General features: G+C 43.7%; 1 protein-coding gene across 1 annotated transcript; it reads right to left on the reverse strand.

Annotated features, from left to right (window-relative positions):
* Positions 1 to 4,692: 4,692 nt before the first annotated feature.
* Positions 4,693 to 5,607, reverse strand: LOC117350438 (olfactory receptor 1509-like). Its single transcript, XM_033924726.1, has one exon. The coding sequence runs from the start codon at positions 5,605 to 5,607 to the stop codon at positions 4,693 to 4,695; it is 915 nt and encodes a 304-aa protein (XP_033780617.1).
* Between the last annotated feature and the right edge of the window lie 7,131 nt (positions 5,608 to 12,738).

Below are 12,738 nucleotides of genomic sequence, written 5' to 3' on the forward strand. Positions count from 1 at the left end.
TCAGTCATGTACATTTTTATTATGCTCCATTCACACACTCACAATTCAAACATCACCAGTCATTCCATCATCTTGAACACTACCACAATTATGCATGTTATCACATGGACCTTCAGATTCACAAATTCATCAGATGATGTCTAAATGTTCACATGACACTAAATTATTACATTATCACACAATTATTTGTAGGACCCCTGAGGAAGACATTCTTGTTGAAACATGGACCGTATTGGGTTTTCAGTTGAAACATGGACCGTAAGGTTTTCAGCGGACTGGGTCCTAGAGATTTTTATGTGGATTGTCAAGTTGAATCATTAATAAAGTCCATATCAGGAAAATCACTTCTCCACAGTGTGTTTTTGCTTCTCTGGAAAATGGAATGACAAATGAGGTGATTCAATTTGCAGATGACACACATGAGGACTGTGAAAATTATAGGAGATTGGAAGACTGGACATCCAAATAGCATGGACTGAAAAAATCTAGGAAATTTGCAGCAGTGCCCTATATGGTGCCCCACAAATCTATTGCCATGTCTGGGTGGCCAGTCCATCAATTTGCTGGCCCATGCCATGACCAAAAGGTCTTGTTCTACGCGTTTTTGACTTGGATGAATTTTTGGACGAGAATGGGGTATAAAGATAGATGACTTAGCAGTCTGGACGATGAAATGGCTGGACATACAAGTAGACGATTCTCAGAAAAAATATATTTTGGCCATTGTATCAGGCGATGGTGCATCTTAGTCCTTAACAACCAAGCGCAAGAACCCCCTGTCGCTAAATCTGTACTTTTGTTTATTCACTCAATCTGTAACATTTCTAATCATTGTAAACCGCATAGAAATTCACAGTCCTGCGGTATATAAACTGTTTTTATTATTATTATCCGCATCTGGAGTACTGCGTCCAATATTGGTCGCCGTACCTTAAGAAGGATATGGTGTTACTCGAGAGGGTTCAGAGGAGAGCGACACATCTGATAAAAGGGATGGAAAACCTTTCATACACTGAGAGATTGGAGAAACTGGGTCTCTTTTCCCTGGAGAAGAGGAGACTTAGAGGGGATATGATAGAGACTTACAAGATCATGAAGGACATAGAGACAGTAGAGAGGGACAGATTCTTCAAACTTTCAAAAAATAAAAGAACAAGAAGGCATTTGGAAAAGTTGAAAGGGGACAGATTCAAAACAAATGCTAGGAAGTTCTTCTTTACCCAACGTGTGGTGGACACCTAGAATGCGCTTCCAGAGGAAGTAATAGGGCAGAGTACGGTACTGGGGTTTAAGAAAGGATTGGACAATTTCCTGCTGGAAAAGGGGATAGAAGGGTATAGATAGAGGATTGCTGCACAGGACCTGGACCTGTTGGGTCGCCGCGTGAGCGGGCTGCTGGGCACGATGGACCTCAGGTCTGACCCAGCAGAGGCATTGCTTATGTTCTTATTTTCTTATGGACATGTCTAACTATGGGCGCCTAGTGACTTAGGCCCAAAATGGACTTAGACTTTTTTTTTTTTTATTATTATACCCTAAAAGGCATTTCCCACACAGGAAAGCTAGGGACCTCCCTCCACTTCAAAATTACTGAGCTCTGGAACAACCTTACCTCCCCTCTTCGGAACTTGAGCTCTCTCCAAGTTTTCCGCAAACATCTGAAAACCTGGCTTTTCTCAAAAAATTTAAGTCTTCCTCCAATTTAGGAATCAAGGAAACTCTTATATTTTGGCATCCCAAGTCCTCTAAATTTTCTTCACAATTCTACCTCTAACCCTCTGTTGTAGTTCCTTCCTATTTCTCCTACTGTAAACCGTGTCAAGCTCTACGAACGTGGAGATGATACGATATACAAACATAAGGATTAGATTAGATTAGATTAGATCCATGTCAATATTTTTGCTTGATTTCTGTAATGTTTAGTTATATAAAATAATAATAATAAAAGGCAAAGAAACAGTGTGACAAGGCAGTGGCTATTGCCAGAAGGAGGCTAGGCAGTATAGAGAGAGGTGTAACCTGTAAAGGAAAGAAGGTGTTGAAGCCCCTGTACAGGTTGTTGGTGAGGCCCCACTTGGAGTACTGTGTTCAATTTTGGAGACCGTATCTGGAAAAGGACATAAAAGGACTTGAAGTGGTCCAGAGGAAGGCGATGAAAATGATAGGAGGTTTGTGCCAAAAGACATATGAGGAGAGACTAGAAGTCCTGAATATGTATACCCAAGAGGAAAGGAGGGACAGGGGAGATATGATTCAGACGTTCAAGTACTTGAAAGGTATTAACGTAGAACAAAATCTATTCCAGAAAAAGGAAAATGGTAAAACCAGAGGACATAGTTTGAGGTTGAGGGGGTAGATTCAAGAGTAATGTTAGGAAATTCTTCTTTACGGAGAGGGTAGCTGTTGCATGGAATGCGTTGCCAAGGGAAGCGGTGGAGAAGAAAATGGTAAAAGAGTTCAAACAAGCGTGGGATGAACACAGAGGATCTCTAATCAGAAAATAATGGGTATACGCTGAAGGAACTAAGGCCAGTACTGGGCAAATTGCACGGTTTGTGTCCTGTGTCCTAGGAATGATTAAAAAGGGGATCACGAACAGATCGGAGAGGGTTATCATGCCGCTGTACCGGGCCATGGTGCGCCCTCACCTGGAATACTGCATCCAGAACTGGTTGCCGTACATGAAGAAGGACATGGTACTATTCGAAAGGGTCCAGAGAAGAACGACTAAAATGGTTAAGGGGCTGGAGGAGTTGCTGTACAGTGAGAGATTGAAGAAACTGGGCCTCTTCTCCCTTGAAAAGAGGAGATTGAGAGGAGACTTGATCAAAACGTTCAAAATACTGAAGGGAATAGACTTAGTAGATAAAGACAGACTGTTCACCCTTTCCAAGGTTGGGAGAACGAGAGGGCACTCTCTAAAGTTGAAAGGGGATAGATTCCGTACAAACATAAGGAAATTCTTCTTCACCCAGAGAGTGATGGAAAACTGGAATGCTCTTCTGGAATCTATTATAGGGGAAAACACACTTCAGGGTTTCAAAACAAAGTTGGACAAGTTCTTGCAAAACTGGAATATACGCAGGTGAGGCTGGACTCATTTAGAGTACTGGTCTTTGACCTGAGGGCCATCGCTTGAGCGGACTACTGGGCAGGATGGACCACTGGTCTGACCCAGCAGCGGCAATTCTTATGTTCTTATGTTCTGTATATGGACATTCAGTTGAGGATGGGATGGGGAGAGCTTCGATGGCTGGGTGGTTAAGATGGGCTATAGTAAGCTTTGATGGAGACTCCAGTAGATAGAATCTAAGCACACTACTTTGGCTTTGGGTTTCCGGCCCAGAAATATCTAAGAAAAAGGACCATTCAGGTCTCTTTATATGCCGTCATTTACTATGGTACTATGTTACTATGACAATACTTTTAAAACAAATAGGAAGAAATAGATATTTTTTTTAATAGTTAAGCTTTTGAGTTGTTGCCAGAGGATGTGTTTACAGTGGTTAACATAGCTGGGTTTCAGAAAGATTTCCTGGAGGAAAAGTCCATATCTGCTATTGAGGTAGATGTGGCGGAAGCCACTGTTTGCCCTGGATCAGTAGCATGGAATATTACTATTACTTTGGTTTCAGCCAGGTGCTATTATCTGGATTGGCCACTATTGGAAACAGGAGACTGGGCTGACCCAGTATGGCTGTTCTTATGTTCTAAATTTTATTAATGGTCACATGTTAATGGCTAATGGGGAAAATGGAAAATCAGCTTAGTGCACAGCAAAAATCCTTGTATGGGTGCACTATGCCCACTTTTTATCACAGTTTAGTAAAAGGGCCCCTTAATCCTCTGTTAGTTCAGTTTATTGCTAAGGATCACATTCTCTGTTTCTAGTATAAGCAAGACGAACATAAAGGCAACTTTAGAAGGTCATAGGAGGGGATAAGCCACAGTGCAGGAGGCAAAGGGAGGGAGAAGTTTCCTCCAAGGATGAGGACAAATGTCTGATGGTCAAATCAGAAAGAACTTCAGTTCTTCTCATATCCAAACCCTTTAAAGACATACAGGATTTATAGATTAGTTACTAAACTGGACTCAGCAAACAATATTTGCAACTAGAAAGCATCACACAGTGCGAACATTTATGATAAAAATTAACCTATAATAAGAAAAGTTTATTTAATGTACAAAGTGCCTTAGAATTAAACTGTTATTGGATCTCAAAATAATAATTCAGAAAGCATAATAAATACAAGTTTGATGAGCACATATGTACAAACATCAGTGTTCTTGGATTCCAGGGTAGGAGTGACAGGAGATGTAACTCTCAGTTTTTCTAAGAACAGCAAAATTCATTCAGGTTTCTTATGCCTTTCAATGGAAATTCAATTGAAAATAGTCAAAGGAAAATAATTAGAATTTTGTAAGTTAGATTAGAGATATTACATTAATCAGTTAGAGCACATGGTTTATATGACAGTTTCTTTTTTTGGGTTCCCCCTTTTATCAAGCTGTGTTATGGTTTTTTTAATTGTGGGTCACTGTGGTAAAATCTCTGACGCTCATAGGAATTCTATGAGTGTCGGGGCTTTTACCACTATAGTCTGCGATATAAAACCCTAATGCAGCGTGATAAAAAAAGGCCTTAGATGTACAGAAAATCAGTTGATATGCATCTCTAGTAGAGATACATTCCTACCTCTTCAGCTTTCTCATAGCTCCTCTCACTTTCTCATTTCTAAGAGTATAAATGAAGGGGTTTAACCAAGGAGTCACAATGTTGTAAAAGACGGTGAGCAGTTTGTCACCTGCAAATGTCGCTGACGGTCTCATGTAGATAAAGACACTAGGCCCAAAAGTCAAACTGACCACCAGGAGGTGGGAGGCACAGGTAGAGAAAGCTTTCCGCCTTCCCTCAGCTGATTTAATTTTTAAGATAGTGGAAATGATGTATGCGTAAGATATGGACACGACCAAGAAAGCACCAAGGGTTAGGGATCCGCTGTTGACCCTATCTGCGATTTCACTGATGATGGTACCAGAGCAAGCCAACAAAGATAAGGGGTGAGCATCACAAAAGAAATGATTTATCTCATTAGGACCACAGAAGGACAGCTGAAGGGTTGGAAATGTCTGTGCGAAGGCATGAATTAATCCACCAACCCATGTGAACGCCACCAGTATCACACAGGTTCGTCTGTTCATTATCGTGTTATAACGCAAAGGATTGCAGATGGCAACATAGCGGTCATAAGCCATCAGGGTCAGATGAAAGCATTCTGTACCTCCGAAGAAATGAAAGAAAAACAACTGAGCAAAACATTGGCTGAAGGAGATGGCTTTATTCTGTATGATAAAGTTAACAAGGGATTTGGGGACAGTGACGGATGAAAAGCTCAAATCTATGAAAGACAGGTTGCTGAGAAAGAAATACATGGGAGAGTGCAGCTGAGAGTCCACATATATGGTTATCAAAATGAGAAGATTCCCGGTTATAGAGAGCAAGTACATGGATAGAAACAGCAAAAAAAATACTATCTGTAAGTTTGGATTGCTAGAAAGTCCAATGAGGATGAAATGCGTGACTCTGGTTTCATTGCTGACTGCCATTCCTTCTCCTTCATCAACTGTAGGGAAACAGAAATACAAGAGCAGAAAGATTGCATTAAAAAAAAGGAGAGAGATGCTCAGAGAACATTAATATTCTTTAGAAGGACTTCCTGAGTTGATCTGACTCTAGCCCTTTCCAAATCCAGACTAAATATTCAACTTTTTGAAGTGACTTATACGTCTCAATGACTTCTCATTTAATATATTCTCCTAGAATGTTTTCTTGGTTGTATATGATTTTCTTCACTAGACTATAAGCTCTGTAGAGCTGCCTTTACTGTGAGTCATGCAAGGGGTAGTGTTTTTGAAATGATCAATAGTATTACCAACTTAAGCTGTCATGGGCTCTCTTCTCTTCTATTCCATTTTAGGCTTATACTGTATACAGCTTTATATGCTGAGGCCAGGCTTATTAGCACCTCGAAGTCACCCTTGATAACCTTTTTGAAACCAATATCTATATGTTGGATTATTGTCTCTCATAAGGTACTTTTTTTGGTTTTAAATTACCCTTAAAGATTATAGTATCAAAGGTTAAGAAAATAAGAATAGCCAAAATGGGTCAGCCCAATGGTCCATCTATCCCAATGTCCAGTTTCATCAGTGGCCAATCCAGGACACAAGTAGCTAGCAGAAACCCAAATAGTAGCAACATTCCATGCAAAATCTCAAAGAACAGCAAGATTCCAGAATCCCAAATAGCAGCAATATTCCATGCTACTGATTCCCTGGTTGATAAAATGAGGTTTTTTTTTAAAAAAAAAAAAAATCCATTTATATAACTCATTGCTTCATTGCAAGTTCTATATGACGATCCTGAGAATCCTCTATAATAAAAGCCTTAGTGCGCATGCGCACTTAGGAGGTCATGATCCCTGCCGCCGTGATGTGTGCCTCTGTGCCAAATTCCATTTACGGCACTTGGAGCGGCTTGCGGTGCGTGCGCCGGCTTGGGGCACAGATTGAGCGGCAGTTTGTCTCTACAATGGCAGGAGAGTGTTGTGCGGGTGCTGCGAGGTGTGCTGGTAAGAAGTGGAGGGGAGAGGGAAAGGGGGCTGCTTTAGGGGAAGGGGTGTGCTGGGGTAAACAGCAATCATGCTTTACTCTGGGAGGGGGGAACAGAAGGGGGCCACGGAGAGACAGGCAGGCATGGCGCAACAGAGAAATACAGGGACGGGGGAGGTAAAACGAAGGAAGAAGGGCTGCTGCTGGACAGGGGGAGCAGTGAAGGGATGATGCTGGACAGGGGGGAGGTAAAATGAAGGGAGAAGGGCTGCTGCTGGACAGGGGGAGCAGGCAAGGGGTGGTGATGGACAGCCGAGGAAAGAGAGAGACAGAAAGAAAGACAGACAGACAGCGGCTAAGGAGAGAGAGAGAAAGAAAGAAAGAAAGACAAACACACACATCTATTCTAGTATCCGTTAATGTAACGGGCTTAAAGACCAATTATGAATAAAGTCCTGCCATCTGTAACCAAATGAATTGTGCATTTTGAAATATCCATCCAAATTATATGCATTGAGTCCAAACCCTCAGATCAGATCAGCATTTTTCTCACATTAAGTCTACTCACCATGAGGGTATAGCCACAAGTGGGTCTGCCCCCCCCTCCCACCCCGTTTGGTTTCTGTTCTGGCCACCCAATAGCTATAAGCCACTAACAGCGGTTTGTACTCGCTGCCATCGGCTGACCTAGAAGCCTTCCCTCTGCCGCATTTGTGTTTTGCATTAGAGGTAAGGCTTCTGGGTCAACTGCTACCTCTGTTGGCGACCTGAAAAAATGATGCATTGGCTGGGGAGGGAGAAGGGAGGGAGGGAGAGAATTTGTTGCATGGTCTGGGTGTGGGAAGGAAGTGAAAGAGAGTCTGGGCTGGGGGAGAAGGGAGAGAAAGAGAAAACCTGCTGCACAGGTTGGGGGGGGGGAGAGAGTGAGATATCCATCCATTTTGGGCTCAGGCCTACCCACTTTGGGCTCAAACCTGCCCAAAATTAACTGTCTGACTATGCTACCCACTGGCTTCTTTTCACCATTCTCAAGCACAGTTCATTAGTTCTTTCAAGATGTTATTCAATAAAATTGCCTTAAGCATCAGTATAATTTTTAAAAATTATTTTCTCACAATACCTCTGGCAACAATTTATTTCTTCTGAAAGGAATGAAATTAATTCCTTCGCAATCGGATCTAAGGGCTCCTTTTACTAAGGTGCGCTGGCGTTTATAGCGCACGCAGGAAATTACCGTGCGCTACATGGAAAAACTAACGCCAGCATTGAGCTGGCTTAGTGCACGTGGCAATGTAGCACGCTCTATTCCGTGCATTAAAGCCCTAACCGCGGCTTAGTAAAAGGAGCCTTAAAAGTCAGTAATAGAATTAATGATTTATATAATCAAACAGTGATGGAATTGGCAACGCAGGTCCGATCTGACAATTACTTTCCATCCCTTCCTATTTAACCTTGATGATCTGCTCAGGGATTCTAAGGCAATGATTGCTCTTGTTTGAAAGATTTAGGGCTCTTTTTACGAAATCGCGTTAGCGCGCGTGACTTTTTATCACGCGCTAACCCCCGCACTAGCTGGGAAACTACTGCCTGCTCAAGAGGAGGCAGTAGTGGCTAGCATGGACGGCGGTTTAGCATGCGCCATTACGCGTGTAAAACCCCTAACGCGCCTTCTTAAAAGGAACCCTAAGTAAAGAATTAGAAAGTGGCAATTAGACACAGCGAATGAAGTGAGAGAAGGAGAAACAACGTGAACAAGACAGGACATGAATTTTTACTGAAACTGACAGGAAAACCTGCTTCTACTTAGGGATCATAATGTATTTCTTTTATTCTACATCAGAACAGGTGTTCGCCCCCTCGAATCGCAATCCGTCGGAAGGAGGGGGTAGAATGCGGCCGGGAAGCAGACAAAACGGAGGCAATTATCGGGAGGAGGAAGGCGGCTACGGCGGACCACGGCGAAGAGGTGCAGACGACAGTTGTTGCCTCGCTGAAACCGTGCGGCCGCCGCTGGCAGTGGACTGCGGCCGCCGCGTGGCGGACGCCGTTACGCGAACACGGCAAATAGGTAGATAAACTTACATTTTTGCCCAATAGAAATTGAAGCAGGAGGGTGGTGATGGGCTCAGAAGGCCAAAATATCGCCGAAGGAAGCAGAAGGGTTGCGGTGGAGCTGTAAGAAGGGTTGAGCCGATAAAATGCTGCCTCCTTCTCCAAGCTCTTGCCTCGCTGAAAAGGGGGCGGCCTCCCTCCCACACCTCTCTTATCTACCCCCCCTTCCTCCCCCCCCCCCCCGGCTACTATTGGCAACGGCTTTTGGCCGATTTGCCATCGCTCCTCCCTATGGGGATCGGAGCTGATTCTGAACAGGTGTTCTTTATGGTGTTTCCCAGCTTTTCTCTGTAAGTGAAATATATTTACACAACGGCATTTTAACACGCGTGAAAAGACTAAAAATTGCAAACTGAATAACCAATACATATGACGGGCCACTGAAAAGTTCTCAGCCCAGCCAACAAAGTTGGGGCAGCCTCCTTCGAAGGCTATACACTTGGGGCTAGTCCAGCAATTTTCCACCTTTTAAGTGCCACCTTTTAAGTGAAACAAGTAGAAAATCACTGGATTACGTGCACAGCCCTCGAAGGAGATTGCCCCAACTTTGTCAGCTGGGCTGAAAACTTCTCGAATCTTGAGGGGATGCTGAAAAGTTTTCAGCCCAACCAACCAACTTCCTAAATTCTGAGCATTATTTTGCCACTGTCGCTGAAAAGAGTGTTCTCTTACTTCGTTAAGTGCCAATTTGCAGAAACAAAATTCCGTGTTTTGACATTGTTTCAGATCATTGATGGAAGCACGTCATTCTCGTCTTGGTTGGGCCGAGACTTTTTAAGCACCCCCTCGTCACTAAAACATAGATACTTACAGCATATTATATGGAGAGATGAATGCTTTTTGCCTTGCGTATTCTTGAAAAGTCTGGCAATATAATCTATAGATAGAGGAAAGTCAGAAATTCTGGAGAACAGGTCATCTCTGCCTCTGCCAACAGCTGCGGGTTGAAGTCTTTCTCCAGTAGGCAGCAACGTGATGAACTTAAACTGTATTTGGGACTCTCGGGATTAGACTCTTTGGAGGATCTCAAAAGAAAACTGTAAGTTAAACAACTTTTTCCAGTCATACTTTTTGTGAAGCAAGAAAAAGTTTGGAACAGTTGGAGTTTATGTATATTCCATGAAAATGGATACCCAATCAATTTCATACTGTTTTTTCTTGTCAAAATTCAAACAAATGTGTGGGGGGGTTTTACAGCAAGGAACAGTTTTAAGTTTGGAGGAGTGTGTGGCGCAGTGGTTGAAGCTACAGCCTCAGCACCCTCAGGTTGTGGGTTCAAACCCTGTACTGCTCCTTGTGACCCTGGGCAAGTCACTTAATCCTCCACAGCCCCAGGTACGTTAGATAGATTGTGAGCCCACCGGGACAGACAGGGAAAATGCTTGAGTATCTGATTGTAAAACCACTTAGAAAACCTTGATAGGCGGTATATAAAATCCTCATAAACTTAAACTTAAACTTAACTTAAACTTAAACTTAACTTAAGTCATACAAAGAACAGAGATACGTACTCTTTCTGAATCAGGAGGGGGGCAGTGAAAAGCAAGAGTGAAAGAGGAGAATAGAGAGCAGAAAACAAGCAGCAAAAATTGGAAAATCAGCTGGGCAGAGAGGGAGAGTATAACTTAGGAGTTGCCTGGGAGGGAAGAATAGTAAAAATCCGATGGAAAACTGTGACTTAATGGATCCCTTTCCTCATGCTGGAAAGGGATTAGGACTTGTATACTGCCTTTTTGTAATTTTGCAACCACACTCAAAGAGGTTTACACACAAGTACTTTCTTCTCTGTGTCCTGGTGGGCTCACAATCTATCTAATGTACCGGGCATTGTGGAAGATTAAGCACGCACTAAACACTAACGCCTCTATAGAGCTTGCGTTACTATTTTTCATTTTGCACGTGGTTAACGCACGCTAATCTTTAGCACGGGAGCAGTACAGGGTTTGAATCCACAACCACAGGGTGCTGAGGCTGTAGCTCTAACCTCTATGGCACACTCTCCTCCTAGAGATGATGAAGAATTAGAGAACCCAGAATTGGGCGGGGCAGAGGAGGAGGGAGAGCTCCTGGGACCAAGGGGTATGAAGAAGGGACCTTACTTGTATATTTCGTATAATGTCTTTAACATTGATCCTCCTTCAGATCTTGGGATTTGGAGGAAAAGACCCCCTGCTAGCCTTTTGGATCTCCTTGGGTCAGGGTCCTCTGTAGTTCATGCCTTAGGCCAAATGATTTTCCAACCCTTGAGTTAGTGGCTAGCATTCAGTGTTTGCCTCAATTGCATTTCCAGAAAGGCTGGTGAAATTCTTGCTAATTACAGGCTCTTGTAATTTCATCTTTCAGGTTCATTTATAAACATGCACGTTTCTTTTTGTAGATGCAGAGTTATGGTTTTTGCTCATCTTGCAGTGGAATGTGCGGAACAGATAGGAAAGGCATCAAAGTCTGACTTAACAACAGATACATTTCTAACTTTACTTTCTTGAGAACTTTCTAGGTACTTATGAACTAATTGGCCACTAGGTATAATGGACCTTCGGCCAGTCCCGGTGTGGAGATGCCTATGAACTTAGGAACCTGTCAGTACTCTAGCCATGCTTATACCATTGCAATGGGGGTGGGGTGGGCGTGACAATATCTTGATTTCAATCACAAGGGGCAGGCAGGCCCCCTGGAAGTCCCTCACGAAAAGACTGTCCAATCTGCCGTTTCAAACGCCCAGCACTTAGAGCAGCGGAGCACAATGAGGGGGGGGGGGCTGGATTTCCAGGGGTCCTAGGAGGGGACTCAGCTGGAGCGGCGCTCTGGAGACCACTATTTCTTAAGGCTACTGGACTCTTAAACAAGCAGCCCAGGAGAATCAGGTTGCAGCTGAAATATTGTGGCTGATATTCAATGCTGAGCCATGTCCAGACTTCAGCGATGAACCTCCAGTTTTGCAGAGCTGGTTAATGAACAGCCAATTAAGTCTGATATTCAGCACTTAACAAAACCATGGCCGTGATGCTGCTGCAGTAAATGCATTGAAGATCATTCAATTCCTATGGATTTCGGAGCATTTACCATGGCAGCATCACTACTATGGCTTTGTAAAAAGGAAACGCTGTAAGAACAGAAGAACATAAGAACTGCTGCTGCTGGGTCAGACCAGTGGTCCATTGTGCCAAGCAATCTGCTCACGCGGTGGCCCTTAGGGCAAAGACCAGTGCCCTATTTGAGTCTAGCCTTACGTGCATATATTCTGTTCCAGTAGGAACTTATCCAACCTTGTCTTGAATCCCTGAAGGGTGTTTTCCCCTATAACAGCCTCTGGAAGAGCGTTCCAGATTTCTACCACTCTCTGGGTGAAGAAGAACTTCCTTACGTTTGTACGGAATCTTTTCCCTTCTAACTTTAGCGAGTGCCCTCTCGTTCTCTTCACCTTGGAGAGGGTGAACAGTCTCTCTTTCTCTACTAAGTCAATTCCCTTCAATATCTTGAATGTTTCGATCATGTGCCCTCTCAGTCTCCTCTTTTCAAGGGAGAAGAGGTCTGCACGGGAACGGGGATCACAGGAATACCCCCTAACCCAAGGGACTCCCACGGGGACCCCCCTCTGGCCCACGGTACTCCCACGGGGATGGAAGGCTTTGGAAGCAGGGTTCGTCCATATAATAGAATGGACACTTCAGCCTTAGTAAAAAAGGGGGTTTATAAGTTAATGACCTGAACAGAAAACAAAAAAAGGGTTCCACCAAAGAGATTCCACAAGGAAAACAGCAGCACAAACACAAAAGAAACTGTGGAATTGATGATCCTGTGAGAAGTAATTGCTGCTTTTTATGGGGACGGGCGGGGATGGAGGTAATTCCTTGTGGGGACGGAGAGAATCCTGGCGGGAACGGGTGGAGACAGAGAGGATCCTGGCAGGGACAGGTGGGGACGGAGAGGATCCTGGCGGGGACAGGTGGGGACAGAGAGGATCCTGGCAGGGACGGGTGGGGACGGGCGAGGATGGGTGGGATTTCTGTCCCC

This window comes from Geotrypetes seraphini, chromosome 16 (genome assembly GCF_902459505.1).
Source record: "Geotrypetes seraphini chromosome 16, aGeoSer1.1, whole genome shotgun sequence".
Lineage (NCBI taxonomy): Eukaryota > Metazoa > Chordata > Amphibia > Gymnophiona > Dermophiidae > Geotrypetes > Geotrypetes seraphini.

What these genes read in the sequence shown, in the direction of transcription:
- LOC117350438 (XM_033924726.1), bottom strand. Translation starts at nt 5,607, where the DNA reads ATGGCAGTCAGCAATGAAACCAGAGTCACGCATTTCATCCTCATTGGA.